Source organism: Typopeltis vanoorti, chromosome 6 (genome assembly GCF_054136105.1).
Source record: "Typopeltis vanoorti isolate ZY-2024b chromosome 6, IOZ_Tvanoo_1.0, whole genome shotgun sequence".
Classification (NCBI taxonomy): Eukaryota; Metazoa; Arthropoda; class Arachnida; order Uropygi; family Thelyphonidae; genus Typopeltis; species Typopeltis vanoorti.
In genome coordinates, this window is record NC_143554.1 from 98,148,547 (window position 1) to 98,169,644 (window position 21,098).

Below are 21,098 nucleotides of genomic sequence, written 5' to 3' on the forward strand. Positions count from 1 at the left end.
ATGGGTATGTTCGAACATTTCAAAGACTTGGAGAAAGAAAGGAAACACAAATCAGGATTGGAAGAAGATATAACAGAAAATTCAAAGAGTTGGTGGAAATGACAAAACATCCACATCTGTGGAACAAGAAACAATGTATGATATTAAACCAAATAGGATCTCTCATAAAACATTTAGCGCACGTGGAAGCCAGTAGCGCACATAATAACACCAACCGATAGACGTCTACATAGAATAAGAGCGCATTCCATTGCGTCTCTCTTTTTCAAATACTGGCATCGTGGTCGTTACCTGTTTGTAGCTTAATTTTTTTTTTTTTTTATTCACTATATCTCTTGATGATGTGAAATACAGTTCATTTCCCGAAACTAGCAGAGTGCATAAATAAAGATTTTTTTTTTTACTATTAAGTGATTCTATGTGGTTCAATACCAGCATTACAATTTCATCGTGTCCTCATAACACCACAGAAGCCTTAGCAATGTATTTATTGTTAATGATTGTTTCAAACGTGGGTCATAGAAAGACATACTGTGCAATAAGTAGTTTTCCGTATTTAAAAAAAAAAAAAATGTTTTGGTATTTATAATACTTACCCCCCACCACCACCACCACCTTCCTGTCCAGCAATTTGAATGGCAATGCGCTACTATAAGTGTATATATAAGTTAGTCATTGCCACTAAAAGTAGATAGATATATTGGTGTGTGTGTAGGGGGGGGCACACTTTAGTTCGTACATAAAATATGAACTATTTTCTGCGTAGAATAATTCACACGCCTGCGTGAATTATTGTACGCAGTGTATGAATTATTTGTGCTATAAAATGTGTTCATAGATGTCTACATAGCACAAGAGCGCATTCCATTGCGTCTCTCTTTTTCAAATATTGGCATTGTGGTCGTTACCTGTTGGGAGAGATGGGTATGTTCGAACATTAATACATTAGTTGTATGGCGTTGACTGGAACAAATGCAAAACGTTTGAAAAAATTGCAAATAATTGCAAATTTATCAAACCTAAATAAATATTTAATTTTGATTACTCTAAAACTGAATGACTATAATATAAGTATATATGTATATTTATTTGAGCTTGTACTTACTTATTTGCATATGAGAAATATGTCTTCTGCTATCGAGTTAATTTCAGTATCTCAACTGCTAAATCATTGATGACACGCAATGAAAGCTGGAACTAGTCCGAGGATTTCAGGCGGTTTAATTTATAGGCACACCTGAAGGTAGCCTGAGGCCCCCTCCAGTAGCATCCTTTTATAAAAATCAATATTTATAAAAAAAAATTTTTTAAATACTTATTGATTCGAATGAAATAGTCCTGATATTGAAACAATTATGCAGTATGCAATAACAGTATTTCATATTGCATAATTGCAAATAGTAATATGCAAGTGCTTAATGTGATCTGCGAGCGAAGTTGTAGTGTGGTTAGGAACTATCTGAGAGTCCGTTGCCACATACCATTGCTGTAGAAAGCATACACCGATAATTATTATATCACACCTCCAGGGAGTCCAAAAACTCATCGAGGGAGGGAATCGACTCTACAACTCTTTGTCTCCCTAGTCCACCAACCTTCATCATCTAACACCAACGCCATCTATCGCTGACTACCACCACTAGTGCTTTCACAGACAATCACAAACATCCATGTTCACGGCGGGATTCGAACCCGCAGCCTTTTGGATGGAGAGCGGATATGCTAACCACTCGGCCAACCAGGCCGGCTTTATCCTCTTTATCCTGTCCAATAACTTCTATCAAAACGGGCGATTTTCTATAAAAAGTAATCTCGTCGAGAAAGCGGTTCTAGTTTTGGTCAATTCTTTTTTTTTTTTTTCATGTCAAAATATAGAAAAAGACACGTAATTTATACTATGTTTAACTAATGTATACTAATGTAACAATACGAGTACGTGATTTCTGTTCTATGAGTAAACCTTTGTGAATAAAATGGTTTATTCTCATATCAGAAATCATGTACAGATAACGTTATCCACCTCATACATATGCGCAAACACTCAATCACAAACTCCAATTAAAAATAATGTTCATGGCGTTGACTGGAACAAATGCAAAACGTTTGAAAAAAGTACGTATCGCTAATCGAAGTATAAATTTATTGTTGCCATGGAAACATCATTTGTTTTTTAAAAAGAAATTTTTTATAATATATAGATATAAACATTTAAGCTCATGTTTTTTTAAATAAATGTATTCTAATATATATTTCTATTATTTGCAAAGCAATTTTATTTTTCACCATAAATATGTCAAACAAAAGAGCCTGTGTAGCTCAGTAGAAGTGGAGTTTTTTACTCTACGACACATGACCGCACGAAGAAAGGCTCGTGTTCAGATCTAATCGCTGACTAAAGGAACATTTTCTAAGCCTTTTTACGACCGTTTCCCTAGCTAGTCGATCTCTGGCATGGGTAAGAGGGTTTTTTCTCCCGGAAACTCAGGTTTTTCGTAGCGTAAACTCAAGAAAATCGGCCGTCGAACACACACTATTTTCAGACATTAAAAATACGGTGTTACGGATAGGGACCACGAGATATCGGCACTTGCTGAGCCAGCGGCCAGACTAAGCTGAATATACTGGTTCCCATTCGATCACCGAAGTTAAGCAACTAACGTTGAGCTCGGTCAGTACTTGGGAGGGTAGCCACCTGGGAACACCGGGTGCTGCTGCTTTCATTTTTCCTCGATGAGTCTTTGGACTCCCTGGAGGTGTTACATAATAATAATAATTGCTAGCCGCCTTCTTCACTACCGATTAATTAGTGATAGCCTTGGGCCAGCTATCTGTGATTGGCTAACAGTGGATATTGAACTGCCCACTCAGTCTCCAAAAGTTAGATAGGGCTAAAACGGCCTACTCCTTATACGGGGACAAAAAGGTGTTAGATGATTTTTTTTTTTTTTTTTTTTTTTTTTTTTGATATGTCAAACAACGATAGAGGGGTCGTATTTCCATTGACAGAGCTGCCATATTTCCAAATACTTAGAAATACGAATTTTAAAAGCGTTCTTAAAATATCATTCGTGGAAAGTAGTTGTTGCCATAACGTACACTGCGGTCCGTAAGTTTTAGGAGTTGATTTGTTCCGCATACAGCACTGGAGCGATCTATTGGCAAACGCGCTAAGTAATACCAACTAATGTCTACATTTCAAATTTACGTTCAGTAGTGAACAAGTGATTATGTGTAGCGTAAAGTACTTTTTTTTTGTTTTTGTACGTTATGGATATGAAAAAGTGAACAGAATCGCGATTAAAATTGTCTTAGAGTCTAGGGTTTCTATTACAAAAACCCTAGAATCGATCTGACATCTTCAAGTGGCATTTCACGATTTCGTGAGGGAAGGAAGTCGGTACAAGATGACGAGAGAAGTAGCTGTTTCACATCGACTCGAACTCAAGAAAACATTGTCGCTGTCGCTGAGTTGTGAAAAACGATCGTTGAATCACATCGCTCATGATAGCCGAGGCTTCAAGCATCCCTAAGAGCGTCGTTCTTTCCATTTTGAGTGAAAATTTTGGGAAGAGAAAGTTGTGCACGCGTTTTGCCCACATGACAGCTGCGAAAAGATTGAGTCACGTTTTATCAGGACATTATCGCCATGACGGATGCAGACGAAAATTTCTTTCTTTGAAAGTTTTTCCTGTTGTTGTACAACAGGAAAAACTCTCGCGTGGCAGATTACAAACTGTTCGTGACTTTTTGCACCACAAAAATGTCCCCACCCTTTACGGGATACGCTATTTTCTGTTTTCCAAGTTGAAAATGAAGAAAAGGTCCGCAAATGAATGTCTTTAAATTGGTACATTAAAGACAGTCAACAAAAGGAATTTTTTTGCAGCTCTCCGAAAACTGTACGATCGCACTAAACCCTGTATAGATGCCAATAGATCATATTTCGAATAACGAATATGTTTTATCTTTCTCGCATGTGTTTTTGATTTTTTATAATTTTTGACTCAAAACTTATGGACATTTAATTGTGCAAATCAAACGTTTAGTAAAATTGAATATAATATGAATTACTTTAATACTGATGTTTAAATAATAATTCTTTTTCTTTTCTTCCCTTTATACAGAACAATGTGAACTGCATATGCAACGCAGAAAGACAACATGGATGACTTCCGATTGCTCAAAAGGTTTTTACTCCTCCTATGGTTGCTGACAGTAACGAATGGGGATTGCCCTACTCTACTTGATTCAAACATTAGTTGTTATTGTGTGCTGAACGAAATGACCATGTGGACAATGGACTGTCCTTCATCTCAGAGTTACGAAAGTGTTTTTACGATTCATTATGAAGAGACTCAAAAACGAACAAGCCTCACTTGTAATGATATTTACCCATATAAGCCATCAATGTTACAGCAGTTTGGTATCCAGGAGGTAGTAAGTGCAACCTTTAATTACTGCCCTCTGCCGAATTCTTCTTTCGCTGAGCTATTAAGTGGGTTTAACATTAAAAATCTACTCTTTCAGAACAACGCCAACAGTGATTCTAAATTTGACTCATCCTTATTCAGTGGACTGGAAGATACACTGGAGAAGTTGCGTTTACCAGACAACTCAATTTACGAACTGCCTGAAAATATATTCAGTAATTTAACCCACATCCATTTTTTAGATGTGAAAGACAATTATCTTTTCACTTTGCCAGAGAAGCTTTTCGAAAATCTTGTGAATCTCACTTATTTAGATCTGAGTGCTAATCAAATAAAGTTCTTGCCAGAAAAAATCTTCCAAAATGTTGTACATCTTCAAATCATCTACCTCTACAAAAACCAATTAGAGAATTTGGCAGAAGATACCTTTCGCAATTTGGAATTTATAACTACGATTGATCTTTCGGAAAATCAGTTGACAGAACTGCCTTCAAATCTCTTTATGGGTACACCCAAACTGAAAAAAGTTCGCTTGAAAAATAATCAATTAAAATCTCTTCCTCCTAATATCTTCTTGCCAGTCAGTCAGTTGCAAATTTTGGACATTAGCGAGAACAATTTTAACGAATCTCTTCCTGAAGATGCATTTCGAGGTTTAGTAATGCTTGAACGTATTTCCTTGAGTTTCTGTCATTTAAAAAGCATCCCTTCAAATCTATTTACTTATACTCCAAAGGTAAAAAATATTAATTTGTTGAATAACAGACTCACCAGCTTACCTCCAGGCCTTTTTAATCATAATTACGAACTACAGATTCTTGAACTGAGTTTTAATGATTTAACTTCACTCCAAATGAATGCCTTTGTAGGAAACGAAAAGTTAGAGGAACTTCGTATTATGAAAAACAACCTCACGGAATTGCCTGAAGACCTATTCAGAAAAAACTTAAATTTAAAAGTTTTAAAACTCGACTCTAATTTTTTGGAATATATCTACGGAGATGTTTTTCGCCCTTTGACCAGTCTTGAAAGACTTAGCCTGAATAGAAACGAACTAACTTCTTTTGAGTTTCCTTTCCTTCGTAAAATAAAGGAAATTGATTTGTCGGGGAATAATCTTAGTGAAATTCCTAATCTGGTATGGGCTCAATATTTGAATCTCGAAAAGTTAAACTTTGAGCATAATGTGATAACTCAAGCTGTAATTCCTGTTACCTATTCTAAAAACGAAACAAAACTACTTCTTGGCTTTAATAACATCACTACAGTGAACGTTCTCGATATATCATTTAACGATATTTTAGTGAATAATTTATCTCTTCAACAAGTGGAAAATTATGGAGTTCCAATGAGAGTATATTTGAATAATAATCCTCTCTCGTGCGATTGTCGCTTGCTGGAATTTTCAAAGTATTTGAAAAATAGTAGAAGACTGGTGAAACAGCTGGTACAGTTCGTTGGAGCCAATGATCTCGTGTGTAGTGGGCCGCATTCCTTGACAGATAAATTTGTTATGTCCTTAACAGAAAATGATTTCTTATGTGCCGTTTTCGAAAAATGCCCTTCTTCTTGCATCTGTCATACGAGAACGTCGGACAACAGCTTGATTGTTGACTGCAGCGATCAACATTTCACCAGCTTTCCAACGACATTACCCTCTCATACTGGGTTGTTGTTTAGGATAAAAAACAATGACATTGAATCGTTAGAAGATTTAAATTCTCCTTTATGGGATAATCTCACTGAACTGTATCTGGATAACAATTCTATTTCTAGTATTGATGTTTGGAAAAGGTTTCCAGTCGGGCTAAAAGTGCTGTCGTTAAAAGGAAATGAACTAAAGCAAATATCTCAAGAGTTAATGTCCTTTGCAAGTGCCAATTCTAATCTACAAATAAAACTTGCAGGTAACTCTTGGGATTGCAACTGTTCTGCGATGCCATTTAAGCGTTGGATAACAGAAAATTACCAGAAGATCATCGATTACAAGAACGTTTATTGCGGTAGTTTAATTAAACTAAATGAAACACTGGTTCGAAGTCCTGTAAGCAGAGTTCCTGAAGAAGTGATGTGTCCTATAGATAACAATTCTTATCGCATTCAGCTGATCTCTGTGACGACTGTATGTGTAATCCTCGCTTTATTATTGTTTGTAGTTTCTGTTCTGTATTACCGAAACAAACAGACCGTGATTGCATATGTGTACATACATTTTCATAATTTCTTCGTTTGTTTCTTTAGCGAACATGACCTGGATGAAGATAAAATTTTTGATGCGTTCGTTAGTTACAGTAGTGCAGACAGGGATGTTGCAATGTCCTTGTTAACCGAATTAGAAAGTAAAGAACCATCCTTTCGTCTTTGTATTCACGAACGCGATTGGCTGCCTGGTAACTTGATTAGCTGGAGCATCGTCAACTCAGTGCAGAACAGTAAAAGAACTATTTTGATTCTCTCAAAAGACTTTTTAGAGAGTATGTGGTTTCAAGTAGAATTCCACACAGCCTATTATCAGATGCTTGAAGATAGAATCGACAGATTGATCGTTATTGTGAAAGGAGAATTACCACCGAAGGACACGTTAGATAAAGACTTACAATTCTTGTTGTCAACCAAAACGTATCTTGTGTGGGGTGAAAGGTGGTTCTGGGAAAAATTACGTTATGCTATGCCTCACAGAAAACAAATTGAGGAAAAATTAGCTCTAAGAAATAGACCTAACACAGAACTGTTGAAAACAGTGGAGAGCCAGATCGCAGTTTACACATCTTGCGATAAAAAAGACGAAAATACAGAAAGAACACACACAGAGAATGGAAATCCGCCCATTATAACTTGTGAAAATCATAGCTCAACAAATAATAACAAACTGCAGACACTGGGTATTACTCCAAACCAGCTTGAAAATTATAAAAGAGGAAGATTAGTACTGGGAGATGGAAGTCTAATATTATCAGCCCGTGTCTGAGATTGTCAAATGAGAAAAATTCATCTTGTACATAACCATTTGTATATATTCAAACTTTACTCATTGTATAGTATCCAGTCGTGGGAAATAATAAATAAATTTTGTATAAAGTTGTCATATAATTTTATTATATTGCTTCGAGACACATGTGAAGTACCTAAGACACACCAAAAATTCTGTAACATATCTCGATATGTTACAGAATTTTTATATCGATACATATCTCGATATGTTACAGAAACCACACATAATCTAGCAAGTGTCAAAGCAACGTTTGTCATTGAAACTAAAAAAAATATGAATGTGAACGAGAGTTTATGAGAGTTTTCTTGATGTTGCACTGTTTAAGAGAAGATAAACTTTTTCCCGGAAACCTATACATTCGCTGTGTATCAGTGATTTTAATTAAGGGTTTCACTAGTCTGTTTCGAACTGTTCAGAGACCATAGAGAAAGAGAGAGAGAGAAAGAAACCTTAATTTATCTCTTCTTCATTCATTGTAACGATTTTTTTTACGGTTTCTGAAACCCGGTACTAATTAGTGCTACAGAAGAGCTTGTGCATGGATTCAGATTCAATAATTTTCATACAGGACAGGGCTCCTACACACATCGGTCGATCCGTACAGGAAGCTCTTCGAGAATATTTCATGGAAGCCAGGGTGATCAGCCGTGCGTTTTATTCCCTGAATAAACACCTCATTCACTTGATTTGACCCCTTGTGACTTCTGGGTATGGGGATTTCTCAAAGACAAGGTTTATCGGGATCATCCTGATAACTTGCCAGTGTTGAAAGACAGCATAACGTAGCAAGTGTGAAACATCAATCCCGATTCAGCTGCGTTGTGTTCTGCTGTTAAGCACACTGTGCAAAGGATGCACTTTGTGGCGTACAGGAACGCCAGCACACTGAGCAGTACGGCCCGTTAGTGCATACCGGAAGTGAATAAAAATGTGTTATTTATGATTGTGTTGCTTTTCTTTTCACTCACACACACACACACACACACACACACACACACACACACACACACACACACACACACACACACACACACACACACACACACACACACACACACACACACACACACACACACACACACACACACACACACACACACACACACACACACACACACACACACACACACACACACACACACACACACACACACACACACACACACACACACACACACACACACACACACACACACACACACACACACACACACACACAGAAAAATTACCACATCCACATTCAGTACATCATACAGCGCCCCTGGTAGTGAATATTCTCCGTCTCCCTCAGATATTGCTTCTGCATTGTCGCACAATGTGTTCCTGCAAAGTTTCGCAGCTCTTTGATAACTAGGTGGAGTTCCACAAGCCCTCAAGCAGAGATACTTTAATAACGATTCTATATTATTTTCGACCATCTCATGAATGCAAGAAATTAACATAAACTGGGTTGTATATTGGCCGAAGGATTTCAATAATTGATACTAAGTAAAAAAACACCAAGAAGTTTCGCGAACTTAGCTGTCTGGCTTCGTCAGAGTGTATATAAAAGAGATACAGAATAACTTAAACTGTTCGTGAAGGGATGAACCGAATACAATTGTATTAATTACAAATACAGAAGAACGTTTACATCAAACGCACGGAACGTGTATGATATCAACTGTTGTTATGCAGGAACGTTCTGTAATTAGCAGTGAAATTTAACTCTGGTGTGCTTAATGATCTTATGAGGGTCTTCCAAATATCAGCTAGAATTGAACCTTGATTTCTATTGAGGTTGCGTTTAGAACGGATGACTGCAATAGCTTCTTTTATGTTTCGGGAGAGGAAATCTTCGTCTAAATAGGGTATGTAGCTTTTGTCCCATTCGATGGTATTGTTTGTCCTCGAGAAATGAAGGGCTAACCCAGAGTTGTTTTCTCTGTTGTTGTTTACATCTCCAACATGTTCTCTTTTTCTTATTTCCAAACTTCTTGAGGTCTGACCAATGTAATTTAATCCACATGTCTCCATATCTCCTGGTGAGCACCAGCAGTTCAAAAACTGCTCGAGTGAATCTCTTAATTAAGAGTAATAAAGCACACACATATATGGGTTCAGTAAAATTCACTCACTTTAAAGTAATACAATATCAAAGCAATCTCATTCAAAAGGTTTTATTCATGTAAGCTCTAGGTAACTTTTAAAACGTTTTAAATTTCAGATGCATACATTATTTTGTGTTACTTGGGATATCAACCATTCTCTGATTTTACGCTTACGTACATCGTTTTTTGTTATTGTAACAAAAGGTTGAACTTAATGAGAATGGAAATTTTTCTTGAAACTGAGAATTAGCGCTTGTGTAGCTCAGCGGAGATGGCGTGTGCCTTTCATAGAAAGGCACACGAAGAGAAAGCGTCGTAAGTTCGTTTCTAGTTAACTAGGGGAACTTTCATTAAGCCTCTTATCAACCATTTCCAGAGATCTCTGGCACGGGCAAGCAGTTTTTTCTCACAGAAACTCGGGTTTTTCGTCGCTTACCCTAACAAAAATCGACCGTAAAACCAACACTGTTTTCAAACAGTAAATATATATGTTATGATAAGGAACCACGAGATGAGGCACTTGAAAGTTGCCTCTCTTCACTGGACCATGTATAATTAGTGATAGTCTTGGGGCAGTTCTCTCTGATTGACTACCAGTGGAGACTGAACTGCCCCATCAGTCTCCAAAAGTTAGATAGAGCTTAAACGGCCTCGCCTACTCCCTATACAGGAATAACAGGCGTTAACTGATTTTTTTATGGGGGGAAGGGAGAATAATTCTGCAATGAAACGATATCAAATGAATTTTATAAACATTTTATATACATGTGTAGCTCAGTGGAAGTGGTGTTGGCGCTTTCACACAACCTTCCACTCCATGGCACTTCACTGCACAAAGGAATACTTGGGTTCAAATTTAGTCGTCAAGTAGAGGAACATTTGTAAGCCTTTTTTCAACCGGTTCGCAAGTTAGTCGATCTGTGACACTGGCAAGCGGTATTTTTTTCTAAGGGAAACTGATGTATTTCATCCTTTAAACTCAAGAAAATCGAAAGTCTAAAACACACCATTTTCAATCTCTAACCCTAACATAATATTTATAATGTCTAAAAATGGTGTGCTTTCGATGGTCGATTTTCTTGAGTTTACAGGATTAAATATGACGACATGGCGGCACTTATTAGTCGTCTCTTCACTGCGTGACGATTAGATTGCCTTGGGCGAGCACTCTCTGATGGGCTATCAGTGGAGATTGAAGTGCTCAGTCTCCAAAACTGAGATAGGGCTAAAACGGCCTCGTCTGCTCCCTATAAGGGAATAAACGCTGGTTGTTGATTTGAAGAGAGTGGAGGAAAGCTAGGGACTAGTTCAGAGAAGTAGTACCCATCGGAATACCTATAGACATGATGCAGCAACAGAACGATGATGGAAAACCGACTGGAGAAACTCGTTGAAAGAGGGATCATCAATTAAGTCGATTGCTGTCTGGATAAAATTAAGTATTCTGTGGAAGATCGTAGGTAAACCGCCACCACAAATGTGGGAAGCATATTCCAAGGTCAGGAAGCATATTCCAAGGACCGAGTATGGGCGGTATAACCTTAACACCCTAACAGAGTAAATGCTGTTAGATCTGCCTGTCTAGAGGCGTTAGGTAGCAGCCCTACCACTGGACGTACCCAGCGACAGGTTAGTAACCTGCCCTGGAGAAATTCAAAATACTTTCAAGTTTCATGCAAGAAAAGCCGGATGGACTGTCAGGGAAAAGACCACAATCCAGGAAACGGTAAACGAAATTGGAAAAAGGAACACATAATGAAGATTGCAACATGGAATGTGAGTAGCACTGCACACAAAGAAGTAGAATTTGATAAATAACTAAACCAAGCTAACATAAAGATATGTATAATAACAGAAACAAAGAAAAAACAAAAAGGTACAAAAGAAACAATCAACTATATACAAATCTAAGGTGGGGTAAAAAAAGAAGAAAGAGCAAAAGCAGGTATAATGATTATGGTACATAAATCTCTAAAGAACAATATTGTATATTACAACCATTTCAATGAAAGACTAATAGAAATTAGATTCAAGACATTAAGAGGCCACATAACAATAATTGGTACATATGCACCAGAAGAGGGAAAAAAAGAAAACAGTAATATATTTTATAACGAATTACAGAATGCCATAGATAAAACAAACAAAACTGACTATTTCTATTTACTGCTAGCAGGAGATTTAAATGCCAGAATAGGAAACAGAAAATACAAAACAAACATAGGTAAATTGGGCGAAGATACATGTAATCAAAATGGTCGTAGATTGCGCGATTTTGTCATTTATAATAATACGAGAATAATGAATTCAATGTTTAAACACAAGGAAATACATAAATATACTTGGTCAGTCAGAGGATACAAATCAGTAATTGACTACGTTATCACAAATTTTAAATTAGCGGAGTTAATTTTAGACGTAAAGAGCACATCGAGGCTTTGAATTAAACTCTGATCATTATATGGTATCAGCAAAAATTCGTTTTACACCAAAGTGGCTAAAAACACATAGAATTGAATATCTTACCAGCCAAGCTACAAAATTTCTTCATTACAGGATCCTCAAGTTAGACAACAATATCAAAAATGCACAAACTTAAAAACAGAAACCACACATGAATCAAGTGACATAGAAGATGAATGGGAAAATTTGAAACAAATTCTCACAAAAGCAGCAACAGAAACCTTAGGAATAAAGCACAAATGGATATGGATTAGAAAAAGAGTACTACGAGACTGGAACAAAGAAATAGAAAATATAATAAAAACCAAAAAGGACAGTTATCAGAAATGGCTAAATTCCAAAACAATAGAAGCAGAAATAGAGTATAAAAGAAATAGTGCAATTGCAAAACGAGAAGTAAGGAAAAAACATAGAGAAAGATGGAACAATTTCGTAACAGAACTAGAAAAGGATTTATTTAAGCCACAACCCAAAACCTATAAAGTAATAAAATACATGAATAAAGAAATAAAAGAAAAAAGAAAAATACAAACAATAGATTTAGAAAAACGGGTGACCTATTTCCAAAATCTCTGGACAGATGAGAATAATGAAATAAAATTTTATAACACAAAGAATGACCTAATAGAAAATATCACAATGTTAGAACTGAAAAATGTAATAAAGAAGATGAAAAATAGGAAAACACCAGGAGAAGACAATATAAATATAGAACTATACAAAAATGCAGGTGAAAAATTTAATGAAAGATTTCTGAAATTTTTTAATATGGCTTGGATGTCCGGTAAAAAAGCACTGGTTATCCCAATCTAGAAAAAAGGAAACAAAGACAATTGCAATAATTATAGGGGAATTAGCCTGCTGAATACAGGATACAAAATATATGCAGGAATATTAAAAGAGAAACTAAGCAGCATTGTAGAAGACAAATTACTACACAAAAATTACAAATTACTATACAAAATGGTTTCCGAAAAGGCAAATCCTGCATAGATCCAATTTTTACTTTAAAATTATTAATAGAAAAGAGAAGAGAATTTCAAAAAGAATTTCAAGAGAATTTCACGTGGCCTTCATTGATTATGAAAAAGACTTTGACAAAATTAGTAGACAAAAACTGTTTAAAATATTAATCGATTTAAACATACCAAACCAACTTTTACAATCTATTCAAGAAATATATACAGGAAATAAAATAGCAGTTAAATTAGAACACACCTCAGAATGGAAAGATATATCAAGAGGAGTACGACAAGGATGTACCCGCTCACCTCTGCTTTTCAATATATATATAAATGAAATATTAACAATCTGGAAACAGCATAACCCATTTGGTATACAAATGACCCCGCAAATGAAGATAAATACACTACTCTTTGCAGATGATCAAATAGTATTAGCTACATCAGAAGATGACTTACAAAGATCATTAAAATCATTAAGTGATATCCCAAAGCAATATAATATGACAATATCTAAAGAAAGAACAAAAATAATGGCATTCAAAGGAGAAAACCCAATGAGAAGTAAAACAGTGATAGATAATAAAATACTAGAACAAGTAAACACTTTCAGATACTTGGGATGTGATCTATCATACGAAGAAGAAAAAGACATAGACACTAAAATATCAAACTTTGTCAAAGTAAATGGCATAATAAATAATATATTTAAGCCATCCCTAGTACAAAAACACACTAGAATCAGACTATATAATGTCTTGTCAAAACCAACTCTACTATACGGAAGCGAAACATGGACCATGAAATGGAAAGATGAAAAACGAATTCAAACAGCAGAAATGAAGTTCCTCAGAAAAACAGCTGGATATACCAAGTGGGACCACAAAACAAATGAAGAAATCTTACAATCCCTGAAAACAAAACCAATTAATTACTACATAAGACAGTATAAACAAAAATGGCTACAACATTTAAATCGAATAGACAACAGCAGACTACCAAAAATATTATACAGATACAAAATAAGTAGAAAAAGAAGAATCGGAAGACCAAGAAAGAGATGGCATGAGACCGGAACAGGCCACTTGTTTATATATATATTATATGACAGTTTTCCATCATCGTTCTGTTGCTTCATCATGTCTATAGGTATTTCGATGAGTACTGATCTTCTGAACTAGTCCGTAGCGTTCCTCCACTCTCTCCTAATCAATAATCAGCAGGTACAGGTTCACCCATATAGCAGTTCATCTCCAAACTCACCGAGCCAATTATTTATCTTCATCCTCCTTCATTCCCTTCACACTTAGGTACAGTCTTCTCCATACTGTTTATTTCAGTCATTACAACCCTCAGGTCTTCAACAAATACATTAATAAATTCCTTTCTTCTTCTTTTAACCCCTGCCCATGCAAGGCACAATAGTGTCATAGGTCTTGGGAACTCTCATATGTGGATCTGTTGTATACTCTATGTATATATATCAGCTAACGCCTTTTTATTCCCGCATAGGGAGTAGGCTAGACCGTTTTAGAGCTGTCTAACTTTTGGAGACTGAGTGGGCATTTCAAACGCAGCTAATAGCCAATTAGAGATAGCTGGCCGAAGGCTATCACTAATTAATCGTACGCAGTGAAGAAGACGGCTAACAAGTGCCGCCATCTCGTGGTCCCTAACCCTAACATAATATTTTTAATGTCTGAAAATAGTGTGGGTTCGACTGCCGATTTTCTTGATTTTACGGGACGAAAAATCCAATTTTCCGGAAGAAAAAAACCCGCTTGCCCATGCCCGTGACAAACTCGGGAACTGGTCTAGAAAAGGCTTAGAAAATGTTCCTCTAGTAGGCAACTACATTCGAACCCGAGTTTTTCGTCGTACGGTCAAACCTAGTAGAGTGCAAACGCCACTTCTACTGATAATCCTTAAAAGATTAGATATCCCTGAATAGAGAAATAAATGTATTTATATAGTTATATATAAATGTAAGCTTTTGTACTTAGGAACCCCCAGAAATGTCATAATCTCTACCATATTGGTTTTGTGCAAACGAATAGTGGATTCAGTGAATTTTGAGATAATGTTAGGCAGTTTTAAAAGAATAAAACTTCCCAAGGTCCTGTATAGCGTGTTGGCAATGCTTTAGTTCTATAATGTCATTATGAACATCATCCTTTCAGTAGTAAGCCTAGCATCCTGTTAGGTCTCAACCATTTCTTGAATGATCATCCTGGAAGTCTCCTTCCTTTAGGGATATATATTTTATTCATCATTCATGATCTCTTTGTTTTTCATCATCTTCCATAATGTATGTCCAGTATTTCCTATAAATTTAATTTCAACTGGCAAAAGTCATTGCTCAGCTTTTTTATGATATCCAAGCATCAATTCCACAAGCAAGAGTTGGTTTTTGTTAAAGTTTTGTATGGTTTAATTTTATTATGTATTGTATTACAGATGTCGTTTTTAGTTTATTCATCATCTCTTTGTTTTGCATCCGGTCCAATAACGAATGTCTTGCAGTTCTCATAAATTTCATTTTAACTGATCAAAACCATTGTTCAACTTTCTTGTGTGTGTGTGATGTCTAGGAATCACATTCTGGTATGCCTCTCGATATTTTTGGGGTTGAAAACTTGAATAATTATTGGAAGTGCTCTAATACTTCTGAATTTTATTATTAAAGTCATTTTTTTTTCTTTTTAAGTCATAGTAAAGAAGTTAAAGTAGCTTATTTGCTCACGAATCTTTTTGTACATGTTTTATTTAGCAGGCCTGTCTAGCCCAGTGGAAGTGACGTTTGCTTTCTCAGAGCTAGGCGGCCCAAAAACAGACTTGAGTTCAATTCTAATCGTCGAATAGAGGAACTTTTTCTAATCCTTCCTTTTACTGGTTCTCAAGTTAGACGATCTCTGGCATGGGCAAATTGGTTTGTTCTCCTAGAAACTCATGGTTTTCGTCTGTAAACTCAAAAAATAGACAATAGTACTCATACTATTTTACACAATAAAATATCGTGTTAGGATTAGGGATCACAAGATGGCAGCACTTGTTTACCAGTCTCTTCTTCACTGAATGCCTCTAAAATTAGTGATAGTCTTGTTCCAGATATCTCTGATTAGCTGTGGAGACTGAAATGTCCACTCAGTGTAGCCTAAACTGCCCACTCAGCTTCCAAAAGTTAGATAGGGCTAAAACACCCTCACCCATTTCCTATAATGGAATATAAGCCGTCAGCTAATTTTTTTTCATGGCGTTATTTAGAACTCATTCCATTCCGTGAAAGTTTGAGTTGATACTTTCATTTAAACTTTTATTTATTTATTTAAACTTTTCAGTGATAAACATTAAATATTGTATAGAACATTGATATTTATCTTCATAATTGGATAATATGAAGATCCTATTCGTATGTATATAACAGCACATTAAATGACTATGCCTTTAATAGGATATTTGCAACAAGGTTTCCCTTTATTAGCGTTAATCTCGTTAGAATCGACGATTTACCAAATTCCACACTGATATTTCATTTCTCAGTTTTACTGCTATAAAGTTATATATTATATATTTAAAATTATATATTACTGGTATTCGTTTTGGGATTTGATCATCAGCATGTATTTTGAAAAGTTAATTTCTGTTTCCACAGTCATAGGCTTTGCTGTAGTCTATAAATGCTATGCATGTTGATTTATTGAATTATTTGTGCTTTTCAATTAGTAATTTCAAAGTAAAATTGCTGAATCCATTTTTTCCTCATCTTATCATTGTAATGACTCTTTAGTTTGCTTTTTATGATTTTTCATTTATTTTATAGCTACTATTGAGAAGGCATTTCTTCAATAACTTTCATATTCTTTTCTGTTGCATTTCTTATAAACTGGAATAACTCTTGCTTTCTACTAGAATTCGATAGGTCTTCCCCATCCTATAGTCTATCAAGAAATCTGTAAACTTTTATTTAATAGTACTTCAGCATATTTGAATAATTCCACGTTAATAACAACTTCTCAGGGTGATTTATTAAATTTATTTAATATACATTTAATTGCTTTATAGACAGAGCCTGTGTAGCGCAGTGGATGTGGCGTTTGCATACCACAGCGCTTAACTGCAAGAAAGAAGACTTGCTTTCCAATCTAGTCGGCGACTAGAGGAAATTTTTCTAAGCTTTTTTCCGACCGGTTTCTGAGTTAGTCGATCTCTGGCACGGGCAAGCGGGTTTTTTCTTTATGGAAACTCGGGTTTTTCGTCCCGTAAACTCAACAAAATCGACCGTAGAACCCAGATTATTTCAGACATTAAATATATTGTGTTAAGGTTAGGGATCACAAGATTGCGGCACTAGTTGAGCCGTCTCTCTTCACTGCGTGCTGCTTAATTAGTGATAGCATTGGGCCAGCTATCTCTGATTGGGTACTAGTGGAGATTGAACAGCCCACTCAGTCTCCAAAAGTTAGATAGGGGATAAATGGCCTCGCCTACTCCTTATACGAGAATAAAAGGCTTTAGCTGATTAGCTGTATAGAAAGGTGTTCTACCAAAGTATTTTTGGATTGCCTTATTTGCAATTTTTTTAGTATGTCACCATAAATCTTGAAATACTTTAGCGATGTAGTTTTGTCAGTCATATTAATTCTTATAGATACTTATATGGCTTACATGTGTAGGAAAAATAAGGAACTTTATTAAAAAACTCCAATGTCGTCTAATGAAACATGGACACGATCAGGGAGAAAGAATAGTATCTGCATTCAAAACATAAATCATAAGGATGAGTAATGTAAGATGCGCTTACTAGGCTCGTAGGTCGGTCACAGTTGAGAGTTGATAGGATTACACTATTAGAATTCAAAGGAATTATTATCAAAGATGTGCAGATTAAAAAAAATGAGAAAATAATAAGAATAATAAATAAATAAAAGTATAAATATAAAAGAATAAAACATAAAATACAACTTTGAGAAACTATTACTATTAACTGTTCATACTTTCTTTTAGTTTCTTCTATTTATTATTTATATTTTATTTTTTATTATATTTGTTTTAGATGTTTTTAACATCCCAGTCATTGATAAACAATAACACATTCAGTCATTTTTCTTCAATTTGTAAGTACTGTCCCACCACTGATGCAAGACCTTCGGTTGGCAATGTGCTAAGAAGAGTCAATTAATGTTGAAGGGGAGAAAGGAATAAGGCGATGTACGAATTCGTTACCAACAAGCGAAATCACATGCTTTATACGTAAAATTTCAACTGTTGTACAAGCAAAATAGTTACCACTTTAAAAAGTAGAATTTTCTTAGAAGAAAAGCTAATTTTACGACGTATAATAATAAACACTCATCCACTAATCAATGTGTTTCGTGGGATTTATTATTATACGATATCCTATTATCGGAATGGATTCACCTTCTTCTTCCATGCACCGAAATGTTGAGGGGGGGGGTCTCGCATTTGTGGTCTCACAGGACTTCTTTGAACATGGTTCTCAGCAGAATGCATGTTATACTGTTTCATCAGGAGGTGGAAGGCCCCCCCTCCCCGTCCCAGAAACTCAATTTTTTATTCCTGAAAAAGAATAAACCCGTCCAATAACAATTAATATATAAAATACGGTGTAGTGTATCTCAGATGATGGATTGCATAATGTAATAAACTGGCCGCTTACAATAGGTCCTCAAATTTCTTGGATATGTCATGGCGTTTTATTATTGTTATTATTCATTAATATAATGACCCCATTCACGAGAAGTCGAAGAACCTTTAAGCACAACAATGCAGTGTATAGAATACAGATGACGATTCAGAAAGAAAATATCTATTGCCATTTTTCTTGAAGAGCTGCAGGAGTTGTCATTGTTTGGAAATATTTCATGATAGGAAGTTGTAACAAAGAGGAAGTAACAAAAAGTGGGTTCTATGTGTTTGGAGTTGGCCTGTCAAGGGACGCTGAGCAGCTGCTGCTTCTTATTTACAAGAAGTCCTTGTAAAACATACGCAGTGCTGAACCTGTGAGACAGTGGTTGAAGTTTATCTATAACAGTGAATAGTATTACTAGTGACTGAGAGTTAGTTATTTCCTTATAGGAGGAAGAGGATACACGATAAAATAAAGCCTTAAACGATTCCTTATGGTATCAAGTTCGAAGACATGGAACTGTCCACCATAAGAAGTAGTGAAAATCAATCACACAGAAAGCTTACCCCACAGTTATAGAGGGTGACAAACAGACCAAAGGATAGCAATTTGTTCAGCAGATCTTGATATCAGAAGCCATCAAAAGCTGTATAAATGTGAAAATCGATAGCACATGCTTCTCTAGACTTCTATATCCAGCGGAAGATGTAGGCCTAAGGGGAAGGCCATGAACCTTGAATGGAGGAATCCATATTGCTGGTCTTTGATTAACTGGAGGGTCTGTTGGTGTAAAGAAGTTGACTGCTGATGACTTTTTTTCTCCATGATTTTGGAGAGGGTTGAAGTGATGGCGCCTCGTTAATAATTTGATGGAAGATTTCTGCAGCGTTTTTTTTTTTTTTTTTGAATAGCCTGAATGTATGGTTGCATCCGTTGGAATAACTGACATGTTAGTAGAAGACTGTAGAGACAACACAGAATAGCAGTTATCTCTGGAGCACATTATTCGAGTAAAATGGGACACTAAAAAGTCTTCTGCTCCATCAGTAACAGTCGTTTTAGCGACCGATTAGTAATTTTTTTTTTTACTAATCTTCCGATGTCGCTTTTTCAAAATCCACATTAGACATGTAATGCTCGGATTTTGGTATGATAGGAGCTTGTAGGACAAGTATATAAGTACAGTACGTACTACTACTGCTATTACTACTGCTACTACTACCACTACTACTACTACTACTACTACTACTAATAATAATAATAATAATAATAAACCGTTATTATATCCCCCATCTTAATATAGAAAAGTAAGAAAAAATCCATATCGGACCAGTCGACACTCAATGAAATCATGAAAAATAACTTTAATAGTCAATAATGAGCAATTCGGAGATATTAGCATTAAACATAGAAATTTCCAGGTGATTCCTTGTCACCATTGCTCTTCAACATTTCTTGATACCTTTGTCTATGATTTAAAAAAAAAAAAAAACTTGGACACGAAATTCCTAAATATTATTATTATGTGACACAGACTCATCGAGGGAGTGTGTACCAACAGCATCGAACGATTGATCCCCTTCCAACTACTAATCGCGATGAAACTTGTTTAACTTTTGCGTGAGCCATTAGTAGCAGAGGCTCTACCAATCGACCAATCTTTGCTGGCCTTTCCTATAATATTGAAACTTCCAAAGCGCTGTATATTGATGACTTGAAGTTATATGGAAAATTGGCACATGAAAAATACTCTTTACTGAATACAGTTCGTATTTTCAGTCAGAACATCAAAATGAATTTGGTTTAGAAAAATGCGCAGTTTTATATATTAAAAGAAAGAAAAATTAATGACACTAGCAATTTTAATTTTGATCAAGAGAAACATATAAAAGCAGTTTCAGCTAGCAAACACTGTAAATACCTAGGAATATTAGAAGTCAGTGAGATTCACCACTCGAAAGTTAAACAACAAGCAGCAGCAGCAAAATATTCTGAAACAAAACTAAATGGATTCAACACAATTAGACCAATGAACTCTTGGGCTATACTAGTGATCCGATTCACAGCTGGCATAATAGATTGGATAAAAGAAGGCCTGGACAAATTGGACTCAAAACTAAAAATTAATTATTATGTATCATGCATTACATCCACGAGGTGATGTTGACCGATTATACTTACAAAGGAGAATAGGTGCATGGAGTCTGTTGCAAGTGAGACAGAATGTGGAAAAAAAAGAAATTAGTTTAAAAAGTTACATCAACAATAGCTCTGAGCAAATGCTTCCAGAAATTACACAAGAGGGCCTTCTAAAAGCAACATGAAACAAATCCGATTACAAAAAGGAACAGCAAAATAACCTATATGTGCGATGGAAAAATAAATCGTTGGATGGCGAGATACTGAACAAAAAATTGACATGAACAAGACGTGGCAATGGCTACAATATGGATGCATTAAAAAAGAAACAGAAGGATTTATTCTAGTAGCTTAAGAACAGGCATCGCAAACTAA

At 35.7% G+C, this 21,098-nt stretch overlaps 1 protein-coding gene across 1 annotated transcript in view; it reads left to right on the forward strand.

Moving 5' to 3' along the window:
* Positions 1 to 7,398, forward strand: part of LOC150105740 (protein toll-like) — a 50,176-nt gene extending 42,778 nt beyond the window's left edge. The window contains exon 2 of the mRNA XM_090394545.1: positions 4,125 to 7,398. Coding sequence (XP_090250671.1) covers positions 4,162 to 7,398 — 3,237 coding nt within the window. The 5' untranslated portion in view covers positions 4,125 to 4,161. The remainder of the gene's footprint in view (positions 1 to 4,124) is intronic.
* The last annotated feature ends 13,700 nt before the right edge of the window (positions 7,399 to 21,098 follow it).